Source organism: Mesoplodon bidens (assembly GCF_964165515.1).
Source record: "Mesoplodon bidens genome assembly, chromosome: Y".
Classification (NCBI taxonomy): domain Eukaryota; kingdom Metazoa; phylum Chordata; class Mammalia; order Artiodactyla; family Ziphiidae; genus Mesoplodon; species Mesoplodon bidens.
Genome location: NC_138180.1, coordinates 45,154,249 through 45,179,176, shown reverse-complemented (window position 1 = coordinate 45,179,176; position 24,928 = coordinate 45,154,249). Strand labels below are relative to the sequence as shown.

Genomic DNA, 24,928 nt, shown 5'->3' with positions numbered 1-24,928 from the left:
GTTCCTAGGACAGTCCTTTCCAGGAACCTTCTGGTTATCAAGAAGCAAAGGCCTGTTTGATAATGAGACTGAAAGGCTGTAGTTAATTTCTTATAGTAACCAATAATAGAATACAGTTCTCCATAGGGGTATCTGTTACAGGCTTGATAAATATTTTCCCTAAGGGTAAAAATGGACAGCAAAGTCATTGACAAATCTCTGGGATCTCCCATTAAGCATGGATTTTCTGAAATATTTATATTAATAATATTTTATGTATACAAATTTAACCTAGAAAATGCTGAGCATCTTTGTTGATTTGGTAAGTCTTCCCATGCAGCTCTTATAAAAATGTTGAGCTAACTAATACATATGGTGAGAGGTAGCCTAGAATTTTTATTTTATTTTTTCTAAATTTAGGATCTAATCTCGGGAAGGGAAGATTACAGAGTTGTCAGAGATTTGGTCACTTGATTAAGGGACGGTTTTGGGTACCTGAAAAGTAATATTTGATTAACTATTTAATCAAAGAGATAAAGTATTTTATTTTATTTTATTTTATTATTAATTTATTTATTTTGGGTTGTGTTGGGTCTTCGTTTCTGTGCGAGGGCTTTCTCTAGTTGCGGCGAGCGGGGGCCACTCTTCATCGCGGTGCGCGGGCCTCTCACTGTCACGGCTTCTCTTGTTGCGGAGCACAGGCTCCAGATGCGCAGGCTCAGTAGTTGTGGCTCACGGGCCCAGTTGCTCTGTGGCATATGGGATCTTCCCAGACCAGGGCTCGAACCCATGTCCCCTGCATTGGCAGGCGGATTCTCAACCACTGCACCACCAGGGAAGCCCCGAGATAAAGTATTTTAAAATAAATACAGATGGAGAAGATTCTAGGAAGATAGTAGAGTAAGAAACACTAGGAATCTGTCTCCCCACCTGTACAGCAATACATTGGCAGAATCTATCTGATGTAACTATTTGGGGTCTCTGGAATCTCTTGAATCTTTGCAACTTCCAGGGGAAGGCTTGGATAGTAAATTGTGGTTAATTTCAGTCAATTTCACCTTTTAGGTAGCAGAGGCTATTCATCCCCCACATCCCAGCACTGAGACATCTAGCTGTGCATGCATCCCAGAAGCAGCTTGCATGCACCTTGTGGGAACCAGGGTGAGCAAACAGGTCCCTGTCCTCCACATATCAGGGATCTGTGCTCTCATTGTTGATGGCTACTTCAGATCTGGGGGGAAAGAGGTGGGCAGCCATTGTTATTGTTCCTCCCCACTTTGTTGCAAGCCTCTCCCCTTATGGCTGAAGTGACTTCCAGAGGATTTAAAGGGCCAGCAGCTCTTTTCCCCCCTGCTACATTTCTCTCTTTTCACCTTTGGGGAGCCAGACATTAAAAACTTAAGGCATTCAAAGCAACCACGGATCTGAGGAAAATTAAAAAGTCACCATGGGGCTTCCCTGGTGGCGCAGTGGTTGAGTATCTGCCTGCTAATGCAGGGGACACGGGTTCGAGCCCTGGTCTGGCATGATCCCACATGCTGTGGAGCAACTGGGCCTGTGAGCCACAACTACTGAGCCTGTGCATCTGGAACCTGTGCTCCACAACAAGAGAGGCTGTGATAGTGAGAGGCCCGCGCACTGCGATGAAGAGTGGCCCCCGCTTGCCACAACTAGAGAAAGCCCTTGCGCAGAAACGAAGACCCAACACAGCAAAAATAAATAAATAAATTCCTACCCCCAACATCTTAAAAAAAAAAAATTAACCATGCATATCCAGAGAAACATGCAGACTCAGAAAAGACCTGAGAGGATTTTAAGTTTGTGCCTCAGGCTGATCTTGGCTCAGATACAACATACAACAATCAGCAAAAACAGAAACAAAAAAAAACAGCAAACGTTGGGGAAGAAGAATCTCATTTCCAGAGGTTCCACATTTTTAGATTCAAATGACCACTTTCCACCAAAAAAAAAAAAAAAAGAAACAGGGAGGTATAGCTCATTCATAGGAAAAAATAAATAAACTTAACAGGAACTGTCCCTGAAAAAGATCTGATGGCAGATATACTAGATGAAGAGTTGAAAACAACTGTCTTAAAGATTCTCAAAGCTAAAAGAAGACATGGAGAAAGTCAAAAAAACTATACGAACAAAACAGAAATATCAATAAGGAGATAGAAAATCTAAAAGAAACCAAAAAAGAAAGTCCAGAGCTGGAAAATACAATAACTAAAATGAAAAATTCATTAGAGAGATTCAAAGGCAGATTTGAACCTTTCCTGAAGAAGAAGACTCAGTGAACTGGAAGCGAGGACAATGGAAATTATTGAGTCTGAGTAACAGAAAGATAAAAGATTGAAGAAAAATGAACAGAGCTTAAGGGACCTGTGGGACATTGTCACAGAGACTAACATATGCATCATGGGAAAGAGAAGAGGGAGAGAGGGACGGACAGCATATTTGAAGAGTTAGTGGCTGAAAACTTCCCAAATTTGTTGAAAGACGTGTATATAAACATCCAAGAAACTCAGTGAACTCCAAGTAGGATGAACTCACCCACACCCAGACACACTATAACCTAACTGTTGAAAGCCAGAGAATGTTGAAATCAGGAGACCCACACCCAGACACACTATAACCTAACTGTTGAAAGCCAGAGAATGTTGAAATCAGCAAGAGGGAAGTGGCTCATCACATACAAGGAATTGTCAGTAAGCTTTCCAGCAGATTTCTCAGTGGAAACTTTACAGGCCAGAAAACACTGGGCTGATATATTCAAAGTGCTAAAAGAAAAAAAGCTATCAACCAGGAATCCTATATCTGGCAAAATTGTCCTTCAGAAATGAGAGACATTTCCAGATAAACAAAAGCTGAAGTTGCACTGAAAGAAGTGCTATATGGAGTCTTGCAGATTTAAAGGAAGGGACACTAGACAGTGGCTTGAAGCCATGTGGAGAAATGGAGAGCTCAGTAAAAGTAAATACACGGGCAGTTATAAAAGCTAGAATTGTTACAACAGTGGTTTGTGACTCCCCTTTTTCTACATGATTTGAGACTAATAAATTTTTTGAAAAGCAATTACTAGTCTAAAAGCTGGTATTATTGTAACTGGTTTGTAACTCCCCATTTTGTTTTTCTACATGATTTGAGACTAATGCACTTTAAAAAAATTATTAGTTTTACATTTTGAAACATACAAACAATGATGTCATTGTACAAAGATGTAATTTGGTGACATCAGCAAGTGAAAGAAGTAGGACAGAGATGTAAAGGAGCAGAGTTTTTTTGTTTGTTTGTTTTTAATTTATTTATTTATTTTTGGCTGCATTGGGTCTTCATTGCTGCACGTGGGCTCTCTCTAGTTGTGGCGAGGGGGGGCTACTCCTTTGCAGTGTGCGGGCTTCTTATTGCAGTGGCTTCTCTTGTTTCGGAGCACGGACTCTAGGCACGCGGGCTTCAGTAGTTGTAGCATGCAGACTCAGTAGTTGTGACTCGAGGGCTCTAGAGCTCAGACTCAGTAGTTGTGGTGCATGGGCTTAGTTACTCCGTGGCATGTGGGATCTTCCCGGACCAGGGCTCGAACACGTGTTCCCTGCATTGGCAGGCAGATTCTTAACCACTGCGCCACCAGGGAAGCCCAGGAGCAGAGTTTTTACATGTTATTGGAGTTAAGCTGGTACAAGTCCAAATTAGAGTATTGTAATTTTATGGTATCAAAAGTAATCCCCTTGTTAACACAGAGAAAATAGGTATACACTTTTTGGATTGACCAAAAAGTGCCTTCAGTTTTTAAGTAAAAATAAAAGACCCATTTTTCATTTTCACCAAGAAGTTTATTGAATAACATATACACCATTTTGTTCCACTACCTTCTACCATTTTTCAGGCAACTTCATAATTCCATCTTCCCAAAACTTTTTATTTTTCTGAACAAAGAACTGTTCCAGGTGCCTTTTACAGTCTTGAGGGAATTGAAATTTTTTCATTAAAAGAATTTTGTAAAGACCAAAATAAATGGAAATCCGCAGGTGCAATGTCTGGTGAATATAGCGGATGAATTAGAACTTCCCAGCCAAGCTGTACAGTTTTTGCCTGGTCATCAAAGAAACATGTAGTCTTGCGTTATCCTGATGGAAGATTACGTGTTTTCTGTTAACTAATTCTGGACTCCTTTCGTCGAGTGCTGCTTTCAGTTGGTCTAAGTGAGAGCAGTACTTGTTGGAATTAATCGGTTGGTTTTTTGGAAGGAGCTCATAATAGAGGACTCCCTTCCAATCCCACCGTATACATAATATCACCTTCTTTGGATGAAGACCAGCCTTTGGTGTGGTTGGTGGTGGTTTATTTCATTTACCCCACTATCTCTTCTGTTCCACATTATTGTACAGTGTCCTCTTTTCATTGCCTGTCACAATTTGTTTTAAAAAACAGAACGTTTTCATTACGTTTAAGTAGTGGAGAATCGCCTGCGGAAATACGGTTAAGAAGGTTTTTTTCGCTTAACTTACATGGAACCCAAACATCAAAGCGTTTCACATAACCAAGCTGGTGCAAATGATTTTCAGCACTTGATTTGGATATTCTGAGTATGTCAGCTACCTCCCAGGTGGTGTAATGTTGATTGTTTTCAATTAATGTCTCTATTTGATCGCTATCAACTTCATATGGTCTACCTGACAGTGGAGCATCATCCAGCGAGAAATCTCCACCATGAAACTGTGCAAACTACTTTTGACATGTCACAGCATCTTCTCCATACACTGCACAAATCTTTTTTTGCATTTCGGTTGTGTTTTTACCTTCCTGAAATAATAAAATATAATATGCCGAAAATGTTTCTTTTTCTCTTCCATCTTCAATATTAAAATGGCTACACAAAAATTCACCACTTTTGATGTCTTTTTTGATTTTGATTTTATTTTTTATTATTATTATGTTTTGGATGCGTTGGGTCTTGGGTCTTCGTTGTTGCGCATGGGCTTTCTCTAGTTGTGGCGAGCAGGGGTCTACTCTTTGTTATGGTGCGCAGGCTTCTCATTGCAATGGCTTGTCATTGCAGAGCATGGGCTCTAGGTGCACAGGCTTCAGTAGTTGCAGCATGCGGGCTCAGTAGTTGTGGCTCATGAGCTCTAGAGCACAAGCTCATTAGTTGTGGTGTACGGGCTTAGTTGCTCCGAGGTGTGTAGGATCTTCCCAGACCAGGGATCAAACCCGTGTCCCCTGCATTGCAGGCGGATTCTTAACCACTGTGCCACCAGGGAAGTCCCTGATGTCTTTTTTAAATGCATGCTCATATGACAGCTGTCACATACAATCTAACAAAATTGTTTCAAATGAAGTTAAAGACAGCTAAGTGCTATCTTATGGAAAAAACCGAACGAACCTTTTGGCCAACCCAATATATAAAATTAAATGAGAGGGGATTTCCTGGTGGCACCATGGTTAAGAATCTGCCTGCTGTGCAGGGGACATGGGTTCGAGCCCTGAGCCAGGAAGATCCCACGTGCTGCGTAACAACTAAGCCCGCGTGCCACAACTACTGAGCCTGTTCTCTAGAGCCCGCAAACCAGAACTACTGAGCCCGCGTGCCACAACTACTGAAGCCCACGTCCCTAGAGCCCCATGCTCTGGAACAAGAGAAGCCGCCGCAATGAGAAGCCTGTGCACCTCAACGAAGAGTAACTCCTGCTTGCCGCAACTAGAGAAAGCCGGTGCACAGCAACGAAGACCCAACACTGCCAAAGATAAATAAATCAATATATTTTTTAAAAAAGTAAATGAGAGATGATTTAAATGTTTCACAACACAAAAATCAACTAAGCACAAAGAAGACAGTAATGCAGGAAATAGAGACAAAAGAATCACAATGCATATAGAAAACAAATAGCGAAATGACAGAAGTAACTCTCCATATCAGTCATCCTTATAAAAGGAAGGGAATTCTGACATATACTACAGTGGATTGACCATGAGAACATTATGTTAAGTGAAATAAGCCAGTCACAATAAGATGAATACTGTATGATTCCATGTGTATGACATACTTAGAGTACTCGAAATCATAGAGACAGAAAGTAGAATAGTGATGTCTAGGGACAAGGGAAAGAGGGGAGTGGGGAGAACTGTTTAACATTTAATGTTTCAGTTTTACAAGATGAAGAGTTGTACAGGTGGTGATAGTTGTACAACAGTATGAATGTACTTAATACCACTGAAGTATGCACTTAAAAATGGTTAAGGTGGTAAATTTGTGTTCTGTGTATTTTACTACAATTAAAATTTTTTTTAAATATACATGAAGGTAATACAATTATAAGTATCCTTAGCACTCTCATAGGTGAGGAACCTTTCTTCAAAAACAGAAATGATAAAGTCAGTAGAAAGCATAGAAAACTATTCTGGTGGACCTGGGCTATCTGCTTTCTGGGCAAATTACATAGAAGTTAAATAGTAAGTAAGCTCTTATAACCTCTTACATGCTCTCTAAGATCAATTTACGGTTCTATTAGAAAGCCACATTCTGTTTTTCCACTGATATAATATTTGGCAGTAAAAGTTTCTCAGAAAATTTTTTACAATGAATAAACATGTGAAAACAGCATACTTTAGTAAATTTTAACACACTTCATTGCACAAACCTGAGTTTTGTAGCAGAGAAGGTGGATTGTGGAATTGTTTTAGTGCTCTAAGGCAGTCTATAGTAATGGAAATAACACGTACACATAAAGCTGTAATTCAGACAAGTGTATGGTAATTACCATGTGTTTAATTGGGCTGGCTCAGCATTTTATACCATTGGAATTTGGCAAATAGGGACAAATAGGGTCATTCTCTTTTGAGCAAGAGAATGCCATTATCCCAACATTGTTTTGTAAATATTAATGTGAGCTAATGCGTACAAGGAAGTGCAGAGGAGGAGTGGTTAGAAGCAGGCCTGTAATTTAATGGCCTTCCCTCCCCTCCGGCCCTGATGCGAGACAGGCTGAACTAGGCGTACAGAGGGAGCACAGACTTGTGCTGTGCCCTCCTCCTCCTCCTCCTCACAACTTCCCTCCGGAACCTCATCTTCTGTCAGGTTTTGCTTTATCGCCTCCAGTTGGCTGTTGTCCTCTGTGCTGTCAACACTCAAGAGCATCACCTCTGCTCTACTTACTCATCTCCCTCCTGGTCTCTGATGTGGGTCAGCAAACTCGGCCCACGTCTTTGTTTGTAAATAAAGTTTTATTTAAACAGTTCATGCTTATTTGTTTGCATATACTCTCTGGCTGCATTTATACTACAGTGGCAAATTTGACTTGGGAGAGAGACCATAGGGTCTGCAAAACATAAAATATTTACCCTCTGGCCCTTTACAGAATAAATTTGCTGACTCCTGGTGTGTGAGCTCTTTTATTAACTTTTTTAGCCAATTCCAGCCCATATCAGGTACATTGTTGGTGGTGAATAGATTTTTTGTCAAATTATAAAGGAGTACAAGTATGGGAAATATGGTAATGAAAAACATTAATCTGTAAAACGAGGCATTGGTGGTTTCTAGCATGTGTTCCAGGCGCTCCAGAAAGACTATAACAATAAGACTCAGCTGAGCTGAATTTTCATTTTCTTTTTATACTTTTCCTGACCCCTGCCTACTGGAGTTAATTGCTTTCTCAGTGCACATTGCTGTTATAAGACTTGTGCATTTTATTAGTTATTTGTCTAAAAGTGTATTTCTACCACTGTATGAACAAACTCAGAGAACTATATTTAATTTTTCTACTTATAGTGCCTTATGTGAATATGGAAAGGAACTTAAAATGTGTTTAGTCCTCAGTAAATATCTACCGAACTGAACCAAGAGAGTTGTTTTCTAAAAAAAACAGGAGAGTGGGGGTTGTTCTCCCCAGTCCCCTCTTTCCCTCGTACCTAGACATCACTATTCTATATTTTAATTTTTTTTAAATTAATTTAAAAATTATCTTTAGGTTACATTTTTTGTTTGTTTTGTTTTGTTTCTTTGTTTTTGAATTTTATTTACTTTTTTATACAGTAGGTTCTTACTAGTCATCAGTTTTATACACATCAGTTTATACATGTCAATCCCAGTCACCCAGTTCATCACACCACCATCCCCACCCCCCTGCAGCTTTCCCCCCTTGGTGTCCATACATTTGTTCTCTACATCTGTCTCTCAACTTCTGCCCTGCAAACCGGTTCATCTGTACCATTTTTCTAGGTTCCACATACATGCGTTAATATACGATATTTGTTCTTCTCTTCTGACTTACTTCACTCTGTATGACAGTCTCAAGATCCATCCATGTCTCAACAAATGACCCAATTTCATTCCTTTATATGGCTGAGTAATATTCCATTGTATTTACATACTACATCTTCTTTATCCATTCGTCTGTTGATGGGCATTTAGGTTGCTTCCATGGCCTGGCTGTTGTAAAATAGTGCTGCAATGAAATTGGGGTGCATGTGTCTTTTTGAATTATGGTTTTCTCTGGGCATATGCCCAGTAGTGGGATTGCTAGATCATAAGGTAGTTCTATTTTCAGTTTTTTAAGGAACCTGCATACTGTTCTCCATAGTGGCTGTATCAATTTACATTCCCACCAACAGTGCAAGAGGGTTCCCTTTTCTCCACACCCTCTCCAGCATTTGTTGTTTGTATATTTTCTGATGATGCCCATTCTAACTGGTGTGAGGTGATACCTCATTGTAGTTTTGATTTGCATTTCTGTAGTAATTGGTGATGTTGAGCAGCTTTTCATGTGCTTCTTGGCCATCTATCTGTATGTCTGCTTTGGAGAAATGTCTATTTAGGTCTTCTGCCCATTTTTGGATTGGGTTGTTTGTTTCTTTAATATTGAGCTGCATGAGGTGTTTATATATTTTGGAGATTAATCCTTTATCCGTTGATTCATTTGCACATATTTTCTCCCATTCTGAGAGTTGTCTTTTCATCTTGTTTATGGTTTCCTTTGCTGTGCAAAAGCTTTTAACTTTCATTAGGTCCCATTTGTTTACTTTTGTTTTTACTTCCATTACTCTACGAGGTGGATCAAAAAAGATCTTGCTGTGATTTATGTCAAAGAGTGTTCTTCCTATGTTTTCCTCTGAGTTTTATACTGTCTGGTCTTACATTTAGGTCTCTAATCCATTTTGAGTTTATTTTTGTGTTTGGGGTTAGGGAGTGTTCTAATTTCATTCTTTTACGTGTAGCTGTCCAGTTTTCCCAGCACCACTTATTGAAAAGACTGTCTTTTCTCCATTGTATATCCTTGCCTCCTTTGTCATAGATTAGATGACCATAGGTGTGTGGGTTTATCTCTGGGCTTTCTATCTTGTTCCATTGATCTATGTTTCTGTTTTTGTGCCAGTACCATATTGTCTTGATTACTGTAGCTTTGTAGTATAGTCTGAAGTCCAGGAGTCTGATTCCTCCAGCTCCATTTTTTCCCCTCAAGATCGCTTTTGCTATTTGGGGTCTTTTGTGTCTCCATACAAATTTTAAGATTTTTTGTTCTAGTTCTCTAAAAAATGCCATTGGTAATTTGATAGGGATTGCATTGAATCTGTAGATTGCTTTGGGTAGTATAGTCATTTTCACAATATTGATTCTTCCAATGCAAGAACATGGTGTATCCCTTCATCTGTTGGTATCATCTTCAGTTTCTTTCATCAGTGTCTTATAGTTTTCTGCATACAGGTCTTTTAGCTCCCTAGGTAGGTTTATTCCTAGGTATTTTATTCTTTTTGTTGCAATGGTAAATGGGAGTGTTTCCTTAATTTCTCTCTCAGATTTTTCATCATTAGTGTATAGCAATGCAAGAGAATTTCTGTGCATTAATTTTGTATCCTGCAACTTTACCAAATTCATTGATTAGCTCTAGTAATTTTCAAGTGGCATTTTTAGGATTCTCTATGTATAGTATCATGTCATCTGCAAACAGTGACAGTTTTACTTTTTCTTTTCCAATTTGTATTCCTTCCATTTCTTTTTCTTCTCTGATTGCCGTGGCTATGACTTCCAAAACTATGTTGAATCATAGTGGTGAGAGTGGACATCCTTGTCTTGTTCCTGATCTTAGAGGAAATGCTTTCAGCTTTTCACCATTGAGAATGATGTTTGCTCTGGCTTTGTTGTATATGGCCTTTATTATTTTGAGGTAGTTTCCCTCTATGCCCACTTTCTGGAGAGTTTTTTGTTTTGTTTTGTTTTGTTTCGTTTGCGGTACGTGGGCCCCTCACCGCTACGGCCCCTCCTGCTGTGGAGCACAGGCTCCAGACGCGCAGGCCCAGCAGCCATGGCTCACAGGCCCAGCCGCTCCGTGGCATGTGAGATCCTCCCGGACTGGGGCATGAACCCGTGTCCCCTGCATCGGCATGGGGGCTCTCAACCACTGCGCCACCAGGGAAGCCCTCTGGAGAGTTTTTATCATAAATGGGTGTTGAATTTTGTCAAAACCTTTTTCTGTATCTATTGAGATGATCATATGGTTTTTATTCTTCAATTTGTTAATATGGTGTATCACATTGATTCATTTGTGTATATTGAAGAATCCTTGCATCCCTGGGATAAATCCCACTTGATCATGGTGTATGATCCTTTTATTGTGTTGTTGAATTTTGTTTGCTAGTATTTTGTTGAGGATTTTTGTATCTATATTCATCAGTGATATTAGTCTGTAATTTTCTTTTTTTGTAGTATCTTTGTCTGGTTTTGTTATCAGGGTGGTGGTGGCCTCATAGAATGTGTTTGGGAGTGTTCCTTCCTCTGCAATTTTTTGGAGGAGTTTGAGAAGGATGGGTGTTAGCTCTTCTCTAAATGTTTAATAGAATTCACCTCTGAAGCCATCTGGTCCTGGACTTTTGTTTGTTGGAAGATTTTTAATCACAGTTTCAATTTCATTACTTGTGGTTCGTCTGTTCACATTTTCTATTTCTTCCTGGTTCAGTCTTGGAATGTTATACCTTTCTAAGAATTTGTCCATTTCTTCCAGGTTGTCCACTTTATTGGCATAGAGTTGCTTGTAGTAGTCTCTTAGGATGCTTTGTATTTCTACGGTGTATGTTGTAACTTCTCGTTTTTCATTTCTAATTTTATTGATTTGAATCCTCTCCCTCTTTTTCTTGATGAGTCTGGCTAATGGTTTATCAATTGTGTTTATCTTCTCAAAGAACCAGCTTTTAGTTTTATTGATCTTTGCTATTGTTTTCTTTATTTCTATTTCATTTATTTCTGATCTGATCTTTACAATTTCTTTCCTTCTGCTAACTTTGGGTTTTGCTTGTTCTTCTTTCTCTAGGTCCTTTAGGTGTATGGTTAGATTGTTTATTTGAGATTTTTCTTGTTTCTTGAGGTAGGCTTGTATAGCTATAAACTTCCCTCTTAGAACTGCTTTTGCTGCATCCCATAGGTTTTGGATCATCATGTTTTCATTGTCATTTGTCTCTAGGTATTTTTTGATTTCCTCTTTGATTTGTTCAGTGATCTCTTGTTTATTTAGTAACATATTGTTTAGCCTCCATGTGTTTGTGTTTTTTACATTTTTTCCCTGTGATTCATTTCTAATCTCATAGCACTGTGGTCAGAAAAGATGCTTGATATGATTTCAGTTTTCTTAAATTTACTGAGGCTCAATTTGTGACCCAAGATGTGATCTATTCTGGAGAATGTTCCACGCGCACTTGAGAAGAAAGTGTCATCTGCTGTTTTTGGATGGAATATCCTATAAATATCAATTAAATCTATCTGGTCTATTGTGTTATTTAAAGCTTCTGTTTCCTTATTTATTTTCATTTTGGATTATCTGTCCATTGGTGTAAGTGAGGTGTTAAAGTCCCCCACTATTATTGTGTTACTGTCGATTTCCTCTCTTATAGCTGTTTGCAGTTGCCTTATGTATTGACGTGCTCCTATGTTGGGTGCATATATATCTATAATTGTTATATCTTCTTCTTGGATTGATCCCTTGATCATTATGTAGTGTCCTTCCTTGTCTTTTGTAACATTCTTTATTTTAAAGTCTATTTTATCTGATATGAGTATTGCTACTCCAGCTTTCTTTTGATTTCCATTCGCATGGAATATCTTTTTCCATCCCCTCACTTTCAGTCTGTATGTGTCCCTTGGTCTGAAGTGGGTCTCTTGTAGACAGCATATATATGGGTCTTGTTTTTGTATCCATTCAGCAAGCCTGTGTCTTTTGGTTGGAACATTTAATCCATTCACATTGAAGGTAATTATCGATATGTATGTTCCTATGACCATTTTCTTAATTGTTTTGGGTTTGTTTTTGTAGGTCCTTTTCTTCTCTTGTGTTTCCCACTTAGAGAAATTCCTTGAGCGTTTGTTGTAGAGCTGGTTTGGTGGTGCTGCGTTCTCTTAGCTTTTGCTTGTCTGTAAAGCTTTTGATTTCTCCATCAAACCTTGAGATCCTTGCCGGGTAGAGTAATCTTGGTTGTAAGTTCTTCCCTTTCATCACTTTAAGTATATCATGCCACTTCCTTCTGGCATGTAGAGTTTCTGCTGAGAAATCAGCCGTTAACCTTATGGGAGTTCCCTTGTATGTTATTTGTCGTTTTTCCCTTGCTGCTTTCAATAACTCATTTTTAATTTTTGCCCATTTGATTACTATATGTCTCAGCGTGTTTCTCCTTGGGTTTATTCTGTATGGGACTCACTGCGCTTCCTGGACTTGGGTGGCTGTTTCTTTCCCATGTTAGCAAAGTTTTCGAATATAATCTCTTCATATATTTTCTCGGGTCCTTTGTCTCTCTCTTCTCCTTCTGGGACCCCTATAATGAGAATGTTGCTGCATTTAATGTTGTCCCAGAGGTCTCTTAGGCTGTCTTCATTTCTTTTCATTCTTTTTTCTTCTTTTTTCTGTTCCACAGCAGTGAATTCCACCATTCTGTCTTCCAGATTACTTATCTGTTCTTCTGCCTCAGTTATTCGGCTATTGATTCCTTCTAGTGTAGTTTTCATTTCAGTTATTGTATTGTTCCTCTCTGTTTGTTCTTTAATTCTTCTAGGTCTTTGTTAACCATTTCTTGCATCTTCTGGATCTTTGCCTCCATTCTTTTTCCGAGGTCCTGGATCATCTTCACTATCATTATTCTGAATTCTCTTTCTGGAAGGTTGCCTATCTCCACTTCATTTAGTTGTTTTTCTGGGGTTTTATCTTGTTCTTTCATCTGGTACATGGCCCTCTGCCTTTTCATCTTGTCTGACTTTCTGTGAATGTGGTTTTTTTTCCACAGCCTGCAGGACTGTAGTTCTTCTTACTTCTCAACTTAATCTCTTTTAAGGTAAATGCGCATATGCCAACATTAGCAGGCTGAATCTTATAATGCCTCTTTGTTCTGTAAAAGAAACGAGCATTCAGAGCCTGGCAGGATGGTTCTCTGGGACATTAGTGTGCCATCTTCTTGAACTCTCTGCTCTCTGAATAAAGTTGTTATCCCTTGTCTCCCAATTCATTGGCCTGCTAGCATTGGACGGTTTCCTGCAGAGGCGGGGGGTGGCTGTGGCTCACCATGGGGACAAGGACACTGGCAGCAGAAGTTCTGGGAAGTACTCCTTTGCGTGAGCCCTCCCAGAGTCTCTAATTTTAGGTTACTTTAATGTAACATTTGTTCTTTAAAAAAAATACTGAAGAGGTAAGAATAAAAAGTAAAGCCTGCTACTTGCTTTTCATTCATTCTTCTGAAAATCTACTTCCCTGAAGAAGGCACTGTTAACTGATGGGTAGCTGTCCTTCTGTGCATCCTCCCTACACACAGCACACAGTTGTAAACAATTACACAGAGTGCTGGTATGTTATAGACAGAAAGAGACTTAAAAAAAGGAGTGCGCTCTGCATACCGTGCTGTGACTTTCTTCTTTTCCCTTCACAGTGTATGTAATTGAAGTACTTCCTTCTTCCCAGTGGCTGCATAGAACTCTATTGATTCCAATTGTGATATTTTCCCAGGCCCTTGATGATGTTTAGGTGGATGAACAATGCTGGAGTACACATCCTTGTACATATTCTTTTGTATTTGTTACATTTTATCTGTAGGATAAATTTGAAATTTCAGTTACTCTTTCAAATGGTATGTGAATTTAAAATTTTTACTGAGTAACTGTAATTAACTTTCTCACAAACAGAGTATGCCAAGACTTATTTCCTCACATTCTGGTCAACATTGTTTATCACTTCATCTTTGTCAGGTTACAGTGGTATCTTGTTTAATTGCTATTTTTTTTAATTTGGAGGGAAGTTAGTATTTGGTTTATGTGTTTATTGGCTTATGTTTTCCTCTGTGATTTGCCTTTCCCATCTTCTGACCACTTCTTATTTTGACTGCCATGTTTTTCTCAGTGATGTCGAAGAACTGTTGTATATTAGAGGATTAGCAGTCTATCAGTTATTGCAGGTATTTTCTCAAATAATTATTAAATTTAATAGTATATTTTGCCATCCAGATGTTTTAAAATTTATATAGGGAACTTTTCTTGTGTCTTGTGGGTTTGGTATCATGTTTTGGAAGTCCTGCGTCAGTCAAAGAGTATAGTAAATTAACCTGTGTTTTCTTCCTCGTTTTATACCTTAATTTTTTCATGTTTAAAAATGCCATCTACTTGGAATTTTTTTGGTGTTAGGAGTGAGGTAGAAATGCAGCCTTTTTACTTTCAAGTGGCCAACTCCAGAGTGTGTGTTTTTATGTGATGAATGTGGGACGAGAAAAAAGAGATGTCTTCCAAATTTCCAGCCTAATTTTCTTCCTCTTATGATTTTTACTTACGTATATAGAAGAAAAGATATATTTAACAACAAAGAAAAGTCACTTACCATCATACTATACTAAAATATAAAGTAATTCAATTTTTCACTTTTCTCCGGAAATTTCTTTCCATAATAATTCTGATTTATAAGAGATGCTTCAGTAGCAGTGTCTTACATTTAAACTTACCATGTGTGCTGCACATAATGTGTCAGTTGGCTCGAATATCTACCTAATGTTAGTGACATTATTTACAGTACAGCGAAGTGAAACATGATAGCCTCATTTTTTTAAGGATTTAGTTCGCCTCATACCTGAATATTTCTGAATCGTTTTAATGATCAAGGAAAGACTACTGTGAAGTGTAAATTTTAAAAGAAATGACAGATCTGATTTTTCCCCCCTAGATTTTGGACTGGTCTGTACAGATATGTTTGGCCCTGAAACATGTACATGATAGAAAAATTCTTCATCGAGACATAAAATCGCAGGTAAGTTTATTCTGTCACTACTAACTTCTCAGTGGATGTGGACATGGGGCCAGCATTGTCTTGGGCTAGAACGTTTGAGCTTGGTGCAGTCTGCATCCTACTGTCTTCTCACTTCACGGTCCCCACTCCACTGTAACCCTGAAGATCACACAGGTGTCGTGTGTTAGGTCTTTGCCTGCTTTTCACGTCCTGCTCTTTCATTATGATGGAAGAAATCCAAAACAATGGTTGAGTGGAAGGGATTTTTTTTTTTGAGATTTTGCATGTTTGAAGATTCTCCTACTTTATTTTTTTTAATTTTTGAAAAATTTATTTACTTTTTATTTATTTTTGGCTGCATTGGGTCTTTGTTGCTTTGCGCGGGCTTTCTAGAGTTGCGGTGAGTGGGGACTACTCTTTGTTGTGGTGCATGGGCTTCTCATTGCGGTGGCTTCTCTTGTGGAGCACGGGCTCTAGGTGCACGGGCTTCAGTAGTTGTGGCACACGGGCTCAGTAGTTGTGGCTCATGAGCTCTAGAGCGCAGGCTCGGTAGTTGTGATGCATGGGCTTAGTTGTTCCGCAGCATTTGGGATCTTCCCAGACCAGGGTTTGAACCCGTGTCCCCTGTCTTGGCAGGCGGATTCTTAACCACTGCGCCACAAGGGAAGTCCAAGATTCTCTTACTTTGATGAGAATTTGGTTATCAACTTCTAGGTTGGAAATTGTTTTCTTACAGAATTTTGAAGATGTTGCCCATTTGTCTTTTGGCTTCTTGTGTTGCTGTTTAGGAATTTGCAATTTCTTGCCCGTGTTTCTTCTCTCTGGCCCATTTAAGATATTCTCTCTGTCCCATGGTTCTGAAATTTCACAGTTTGTGAATTGGTGAGGCTCACTTTTATTCATTATGCTGTGTACTTTTGAGAATGTATATTTCTTCTAGAAATGTTGTAGAAAATGTTTACCTATATTTTTTCAAATATTATTTCTCTTTTGCTACTTTCACAGTTGTCTCCTGGATTTTATTCTAAACACATGTTGGAGCTTCTTAATTCGTCCCTTCAAGTGTCTTGTTTGTTCTTTCACATTTTATTTGTGTCTCTCTCAGTTGTATTCTACATGAATTTTTCGACCTATCTTCTAATTAACTAAATCCCTTTGAAATTTTGTGTAATCTAGTGCTTTTCTCATCTGTTGACTTTATTATGACTTTTTTCTCTCCAGTATTTCTAAATGGTTTTTCATATAGATCTGTTCTTATTGTAATTGGGTTTTGTTTCATAATGTCTTGTTCTTTTCAAATGCATATTTATTTCTTCATTTATTTCTTTGCAAGTTTCTAAATACATTTACTTCAAAGTTTTTATTGGACTGCTTTATAAAACTAATTCTGTCTGTAGTGAATTCTGGTTCCGGTTATTTTATTGGTTGTTTTTCTTTGCAGTAGCTTTCTTCACGTGTATTGGATTCTTTTGTGGGAGATACTTTGTCCCCACAGCTCACTCATCTTTGCATTGAGGTTTCTTTCATGTTTGCCTCACTTGGGCTTACGCACTTCCCAGGGTGGGTAGTACAGAGGGGCTTTGTTTCCTGATGTCAAGGCCGTGTGTCTGTCTTCTTACCTCCTTAGGCCTGCAGCTGCTTATGTAGCCTTGTAGCCCCAGGATGAGTAGTGGGAAGGAGGGGGACTATGGTGGGGCTCCCTACCCCATCTTTCCTGTCTCCCGACCCTCTGCCTCCTAATCCCATTTCAGACCATTTTACTCCATTCCACTCAACCCTGCCTTGTGCCATCTTTGTCTGTGAGCATGTGCTTGGTTCACATCTGACTGATAATGGAGTTTAATTCATGTAATCCCACAAACTCCTGGCTCTGCAGTTTGATGATAGAGCATTGGAAACCAGTGGTATGCTTTCTGTCTCTGTGGATTTGCCTATTCTGGACATTTGATACAAATGGATCATATAATATATGACTGTGCCTATTTTAAAATTGGGTTGTCTTTGGTTATTATTGAGTTGTAAGAGTTCTTTATGCTGGATGCAGATTCTTTGTCAGATACATGATTTGCAAATATTTTCCCCAAATCTGTGGGTTGTCTGTTTACTTTCTTGATGGTGTCCTTTGCACAAAAGTTTTTAATTTAATGAAATCCAATTTATCTGTATTTTCTTTTTTTGCTTGTTCTTTTGGTGTCATATCTAATAAATCATTGTGTAACCCAGTGGCATGGAGATTTACTCCTGTGTTTTCCTCTAGGAGTTTTATAGTTCTCACATTTAGGTCTAGAATCCATTCTGAGTTAATTTTTGCTTATGATGTGAGATAGGGGTCTACATTCATCCTTTCGCATGTGGATATCCACTCATCCCAGCATTATTTTTTAACTGGATTCATTTTTATGACACAAGTCATTGACTAAGAACTGGACTGTAGCAATATTTCTGGCTTTTTTTCATCTCTTTTACATAACATATTTTTAACCAAAGATGGGACAATACAACTTGGAGATTTTGGAATCACTAGAGTTCTTAATAGATAACATACAGTTTTAAACTTTGGTTTGCTATAATGTCTTCAGTGAAATTTTAATCCCTGGTGATGTATGTGTGGTAATGTCTTTAAGTGTCTTAAGCTTCTCCAATAACTCTCTTTTGTTCTAGTACTGTGGAGCTGGTTCGGACTTGCATAGGGACCCCATACTACTTGTCACCTGAAATCTGTGAAAACAAACCATATAATAATAAAAGGTATTTAAAATTATATTCATTATGTGTTTATTTCCTTTACATCTTTCTCTGTTGTACTGTCTTTATTAACCTTCAGAATATTATTCTAAAATCAGTAATGCACATATGTAAACATATATATACATATGTATATACATTTTTTTAGTATATAATGAGGGGAATTATAAAGCAGCTACTTCACTATCTTGCTGAAGGAACTATAGAATCACTTTATTATTTAAGCTATAATGGGAAATAGAGTGCTTTCTTTGTCTTTCTGTTTGTAATAGTCACTTATTGAATTATCATTGTTAATATTTATTGAACACTTACTATATGCCAGGCACTGCTTTAAATGCATTCTACGCATTAACTCTTTTTATCTTCACGATAACCTTGTGAGTTGTAGGTATTATTCATTCCTCCTTTCCTTATAAAGAAACCAAATGCAAAAAGAGGTAAAGTAACTTCAAAGTCCCAGGCATCTGGCTCCCAAGCACAAATTCCTAATCACTGGGCTGTATTATGGCTAACAGATTGACTAATATGTGTGTTGGGAAGAGGAATTCTGCCACTGAATTCCAGTTACCCTTTATTTTCTCTCATACACAGTAATTTAAAAATGCCAACGAAGAAGCATTAGTCTAATTTTGAAAGCACCCTTAGAAGCTGAAAGAAAGAAAGTGGTAGCTGGCAATAATGCATGTGTTCATGGTTGCTATCCCCCTGCCCCACCCCCGCCTTTTTTTTTGAGGGTAGAGAGGAAGCTGTGTTTCAGACCTGAGCAGAAGGTCTGAGAACGTCATCTGAGGAATGTATTTAAAATCAGTTTAAATTACAACGATCAGTCAAGTCCATGCAGTGTATTATTAGTAGATATTCTAAAAGAAAATAGTATTTTCTTTGAGCTAAAGTAATTTTACATTTTAATTCTGTTTCCGTGTCTTGTGGATAACTCAACTGTGAAAATATTAGTCTTTAAATTTGGAATGGATTTAATCATCCCTTGGATAATTTTATGTAAAATTGGTTTTGGGGGGAAAATGCTTTAAAAATGTAATGGATGAACATCATCAATTATACTTGGAAATTCATGTTTTCCCAAATGTATTTTTAAGTATTTTATTGATAAGATCATTAGTTTAATGTTTTTGTTTATAGCTTTTAGTTTGTAATATGTACAAGTTACTAAAAGCTTAATTACATTTACATTTTTTTCTTAGTTGAATCTTAAAATTAAACAGATTTTGGAGGTTACAGGTTTATATTTGTAGGTTTTTGTGAGAGTTTGGGTAAAGATAACTTTAGGATTTCAATAATGGGCTTTATTCTTTTTCAGTAAGTTCAACTTTCAGGAGCAGTGGTTTTGTTTTTCTTTTTTTTGACTTCCAAGGACCACTGTAGCTCTTAATTGTGGGTTTTTTTTTTCCTTTTAAAAATAGAAGTAGTCTTTTAGTTACAGAACTATCTGTTTAAGATAAAAGAGCGGAAGAGAGTATAGATAAAGAAGATAGTGTAACTAAGTCTTTAAATTAGGAGAAAATAATATACTTACATATTTTAGTTGGCTGTCACAGATTTGTTTCAGATTTAATTTTAGTAAATTAATATTTTCTTCATTAAAGCAATATTTTGCTTTTATAGTATTTAAGAAATTGTGGTATTTTACAAATAATAGAACAAAACATTTTGATTTATGCAAAATAAAAAAAACTAAATGAAGCATCCATAGAATTTACTGATTTTTGTCCTTTTAAATATTAGATTTCTTTAATGAAACTTTTAAAGTAATTACTTGGGCAACTGTTATTTTTCTAATCTGGGATAGCCGCTTTTGTCATTTGGTTATGGTTGTAATTTTAAGTTTGAAAGGTCATGTTTTATGGAACTCATATTTTTGCAAAGCATTTTTTGCTGCTTTTGTCTCCTTTAAATTAAAAAAACTTTTAAAGTAAATTTGGATATTTAGAGAAGATCTCTTATTTTTCTCTTTTCTAGTGACATTTGGGCTCTGGGTGTGTCCTTTATGAGATGTGCACATTTAAACATGCAGTAAGTAGAAGTTTCTGAGATACTTTAAAATTTATGTCAAAAAGTACATATATTTCTGATTTAAAAAAATCATATGCTATCTTTCAGATGACCCTCTTGTGCTAGAAATTCTTCTCTGTCAGTTTATAAAGTTCTCTTCTGAGGTATAAATTTAAATCAATTTTCCCTTAATATGTATGCATATATTACATATACATATTATATATGTTATTATGATACATATATCATAATTTATTCCAGAAAATTATTTCTAAAGACAAATTTGCTTTCTTTTTAATGTTAAATTCACGTATGAATTTGATATTTCAGCTTAACAAACTTTATTAATTTCATTTTAGCAGTTTTTCTAAAAGCATCCAAATTATTTGAGTTTGAAATTGAAATTATCTAAAGAACATATCTCAGCATATTCGTTGAGGGGGGATTTTATCAATTTAAATAATCTTTAATTCAGAGTATTTAAAATTTTCACTGTTGCGATTCTTTTGAGATGACACATAATTCACCAAAAAGGGGGAGTTCTTGTCCAAAATAGGTGGAATTTTAATCACTTTCCATTTTAAAATCTTTTTAAAAATGCTTCTCCCACTGATTAAGCAATAATATATTTTCATTACAGAAAACTTAAGGGAAGAGATTAAAATATAAGTAAGTGAATAAATATCAAAAGCAATTCTTCCAGCCAATAATGACTACTTGTAATATTTTGTTGTTTCCTTCTAGACTTACAGAATAATTTATAAAATTAGTTTTTGGTTTTTTTCCCTCAAGAGTTTGGTTATATGGTATAAGCAGTTTTATAGTTTGTTTTTATTGCCTGATATTATTTGGGGAGTATTTTTCTTTGTTGTGTTTATTCATAGTTGCATACTCTTCTACTGTATTCCCTTAAGATTTTATTTTTCTGAAGGAAAAATCATGGACTGCCAAAGTGATATGGCATGGTGGATATTAGATCTGTACTTTAAGGAATTGGTCAGTTTTTCTGTGACACACAGTCATGTAGGTCTAAATCTACATATTTTTAGAAAGTCTTTTCATTTACAATACATTGTTCTGTCACCATTGTTTCTGTATTTTGGAATTGTTTACCCTTAAGTGGACACATAAAATTAAGTAATTCATTAACCTTTATTTATGAAGAGCTTATCAGTTGAGGGATAAATAAAACTTCATTGTAATGAAAAAATAGAGTAATAACCTATTTCTGCATTTAGGATTCCTTCTTAGGTATATAGGTATTTCTAGATGATTGAATTGTACTCAAATCTTAATAAACAATATCATATTTTAAATGCTAGGAGAATTCCACATTTAACAGAACTCTTTTATACTTGGATATAATCACCAGTGCCTAACTTATAGCATGTTTTGTTTTCTTAACGTGTGCATTAAGAACATATTGATAGTGTACAACTGTTCTATACTATTTTAGCTGAGATGTCAAAAGCTTAATTTTACTTTCAAAATAAAATCATCTTTAGATTTTAAACTACCCCACCTCTTTTTTCCCCCCACTTCAGTTAGAGTTTATATTGTGTTTAATCCTAAAATATATATTCCCATTGATAAGGCTTACATTCCTGTTTGGAATATTTGCCACATTGCTGATCCCATGGCTTTTGGGAACATCACACACTTAAAAGTAATAATGAGCAGTGTATAAAAGGAAATTAATCAGTACCTTTATTTATTATATTTTTACCAAATAGTTTTAGTTCTGTAGTTAATTTCTTGTTCTAGTTGCTACAGCAGGGGCAGAGGAAGGCAGGTCTTAAATGAAGACCACCAGGTTTGCTTGTTTTACCATCTTGATTACTGTTACGTTTTTATAAACTCTTTACTCTAATTGATACCTATATCCCATCTTGTAGTTTTTTGAATAAGTAGAAGTTAATCTGATAGCGAGTTGTACCATTTTATGAGGACTGATACTCTCTTTTAGATGTGTTCGTAAATAACCAAGTGAACCTGGCTCTAGAGAGCATGTGGTGATTAAAACTGGAAGAGGGTTTCAATTCTGTTCTTCATTGATAGGAAAAGTACTGTTTCTCATTGTTGAAACTGACATTTTTGACTTATGTTTCATATATGTTAATTTATTTTCTGGATTTTAGTTTGAAGCTGGCAATATGAAAAACCTGGTCCTGAAGATCATATCCGGATCTTTTCCACCCGTGTCTTTGCATTATTATTATTATTATCTCCGCAGTTTGCTCTCTCAGCTATTTAAAAGAAATCCTAGGGATAGACCATCAGTCAACTCCATATTGGAGAGAGGTTTTATAGCCAAACACATTGAAAAGTTTCTCTCCCCTCAGGTATGTTCTTTTGTCTTATAATTAAATTGAACAGTAGGGTTATGGTGCTTGGCTAGGATGTGGCCTCCTCTTTGGAGGAGAGCACATCGCAGCTGTGGGGGAATGCTTGCCTTTACACTGGCGTCAGCTTGCTTTCTTCTCTCACGTAGCTCTCCCCCTTGCTGTCTGCTTTTGAGCTGTGCATCTCTAGAAGGGAGAACGTACCTTCTGTGTTTCCTCTTAACACTTACTGCTAAACGTCTCATCACCAAATGTGTGGCAGTTTTCACATACCAGGCAGAATTCATCTCAGCCTTGACCTTGTGCACCTGGAGATCGCATCAGATCCCACAGGTTAAGGGCTCCGTCTCTCCCACAAGCCCACCCCCACTTCAGAAGCAAGTTTAAGTCACAGGTTGCCACCTGTGCTTCTGAGTGACTTATAAATCAGAGGTTCCCATTACCCCTTCCTCTGGTTTGATTAATATGCTTGCTGGAGCGGCTCACAGAACTCAGAGAAACATTTACTTACGTTCACCGGTTTATTATAAAGCATAGGATAAAGGATACAGATGAACAGCCAGGTGAAGAGGTGTGTATGGTGAGGTCCGGAAGGGTCCCGAGTGTAGGAACTGGGGTCCCTCTTTGAAAGTTCACCAACTCAGAAGCTCTCTGAACCCTGTCCTCTTGGTTTTATGGAGGCCTCATTAGTAGGCAGGATCAGTTAAGTCATTGGCTCTTTGTGATTGGCTCCAGCCCCTTTCCTCTCCTGGGTGGGGGAGGGGAGTGGCATTGAAAGTTTTAACCCTCTAGTCAGGTGGTTGGTTTCCTTGGCAACCAGCCTCCATCCTTAGGTGCTTTCCATGTATCATCTCATTAACATAAATTCAGGTGTGTTTGAAAGGGGCTTGTTTTGAACAACAACAGACACTTTTGTGCTCTTCCTGCTGAGGGAATCACAGGGATATGAGGGCTGTGTGCCAAGAACTGAGCGAAGACCAAGTATATGTTCCCTGATGCCATCGCCTCAGCGCAGAAGTACTCCTCTGTCTCTTGTGTGCCTCTCATTTGGTTTTCCAGTTTATTTTATTGTGGTAAAATAGACATAACATAAAATTTATTATTGTGACCAGTTTTGAGTATGCAATTCAGTAGTAGTAACTACATTCATAATGCTGTACAGTGATCACCACATCTGTCTACCTCTTTTCACCTTGGAAAAAAGACTCTATACCCAGTAACCAGTAACTCCACTTCCCCTCGCCCCAGCCCTGACCCCCGTCTCTCAGTACTCTCTGTCTTCTCTGGTTTCTGACGGTAAGATTATTGAACACTTCTGTGCTTCCCTTTCCTCACCTGTGAACAATGGGATTGTAAATGTACGTACATCACGAGGCGGTTGTGAGAATCAAAAGTGACACTGCGTGTGAAGTGCCTGATGTCTCATACTTAATAAGTACTCAGTATATGCAATATATGTTAAATATTATCAGTATATCACTTTATTATGCTAATATAAATATGTTATCTTTATAATTCATCTGATTGTAATTGTTTTTTTCTCTAACAAAATGATTGGAAACCACTGATGTGTGGGCATTTATACGTATGTGTAATAGATTATTGACTCAAGATTCCTCCTCTAGTACTTGCATATAGGTGCATAATATTTGTTGTGTTGAATTTTAATTTGACAGGATTTATCAAAAATCTATATCAAGTCAATTAGTGTAAGTTATTGATATAAATGTGATCACCTGAAAGTGGAATTATTTTACGTAGTTTGTGTGGCCTTTGTTGACTTAAATGATCAACAATGATCATTTATACTCTTGTATAAATCAGGTATCTAGCAAAACCATAGTTTTATTACTTTTATATGTTCATGAGATGAGAGGGAAGTGTCGTATATCCTCTGGCTTTTAACAGAACATCCATATGAACAAACAATCTTTAGAAAACAGAGATGTGGATTGAACTGTTACATCCAGGAAAACACATTAGTAAGCAAGAAAACCAATTAAAATTTGGCGGTTAAAGGCCACTTTATAGGACATAGCTACAATCTCTGAAATGTGGGTGTCTTACAAGACTCCTTTGTTATAAATAACATTTTCAAGGACAGATTTATGGTGCAGTGTACTAGTGTTTTTTGGCAACTACTGGAGAAGAAAGAATGACTGCATTTAAAAAGAAAATACTCAAGCCTGATATACACAAAGCCTGTAACATCTAAAGACAAAAGGGCAGATTATGGCTGTTAACAGAGTGTTTGACACACATACTTACGAAATACATAGTACCCCGTTGCTGTTTATGCACCACTTAGATTTCACTCTTCATGAAAAACTTTCGTTCTTATGATTTTTCTGCTATATATCACTTGTTCAGTACTTTAATGACAAAGTTTATGATACTTTTTTTAAGGCTTTAACTTTGAAACAATATGAACTTTTACTGCAGCATATGAACTGTTATTTTCAGTATCACTATAATATTCTGTGTTGTCTTTAAATTTCTAGTCCCTGAATTCTCTCAGTGCCGTCAGCCAGGGTCTGTGGGGCATAGTTCTCAGTCCAGCACATCCTGGAGATGTCTTCTTGGATGTGGCTTGATAGATCGTGGACAAGCTCTGGTCCATTA

The 24,928-nt window shown here is 37.3% G+C and overlaps 1 protein-coding gene across 1 annotated transcript in view; it reads left to right on the top strand.

Annotated features, from left to right (window-relative positions):
* LOC308609681 (serine/threonine-protein kinase Nek1-like) overlaps positions 1-24,928 on the top strand; it is a gene marked incomplete at its 3' end in the record, with an annotated part of 151,820 nt that overhangs the window by 28,049 nt on the left and 98,843 nt on the right. Inside the window, 6 exon segments of the mRNA XM_081223394.1 lie at positions 15,144-15,227; positions 17,675-17,742; positions 17,868-17,954; positions 19,932-19,942; positions 19,945-19,985; positions 22,103-22,306. Of these exon segments, the coding sequence (XP_081079520.1) occupies positions 15,144-15,227; positions 17,675-17,742; positions 17,868-17,954; positions 19,932-19,942; positions 19,945-19,985; positions 22,103-22,306 (495 nt within the window).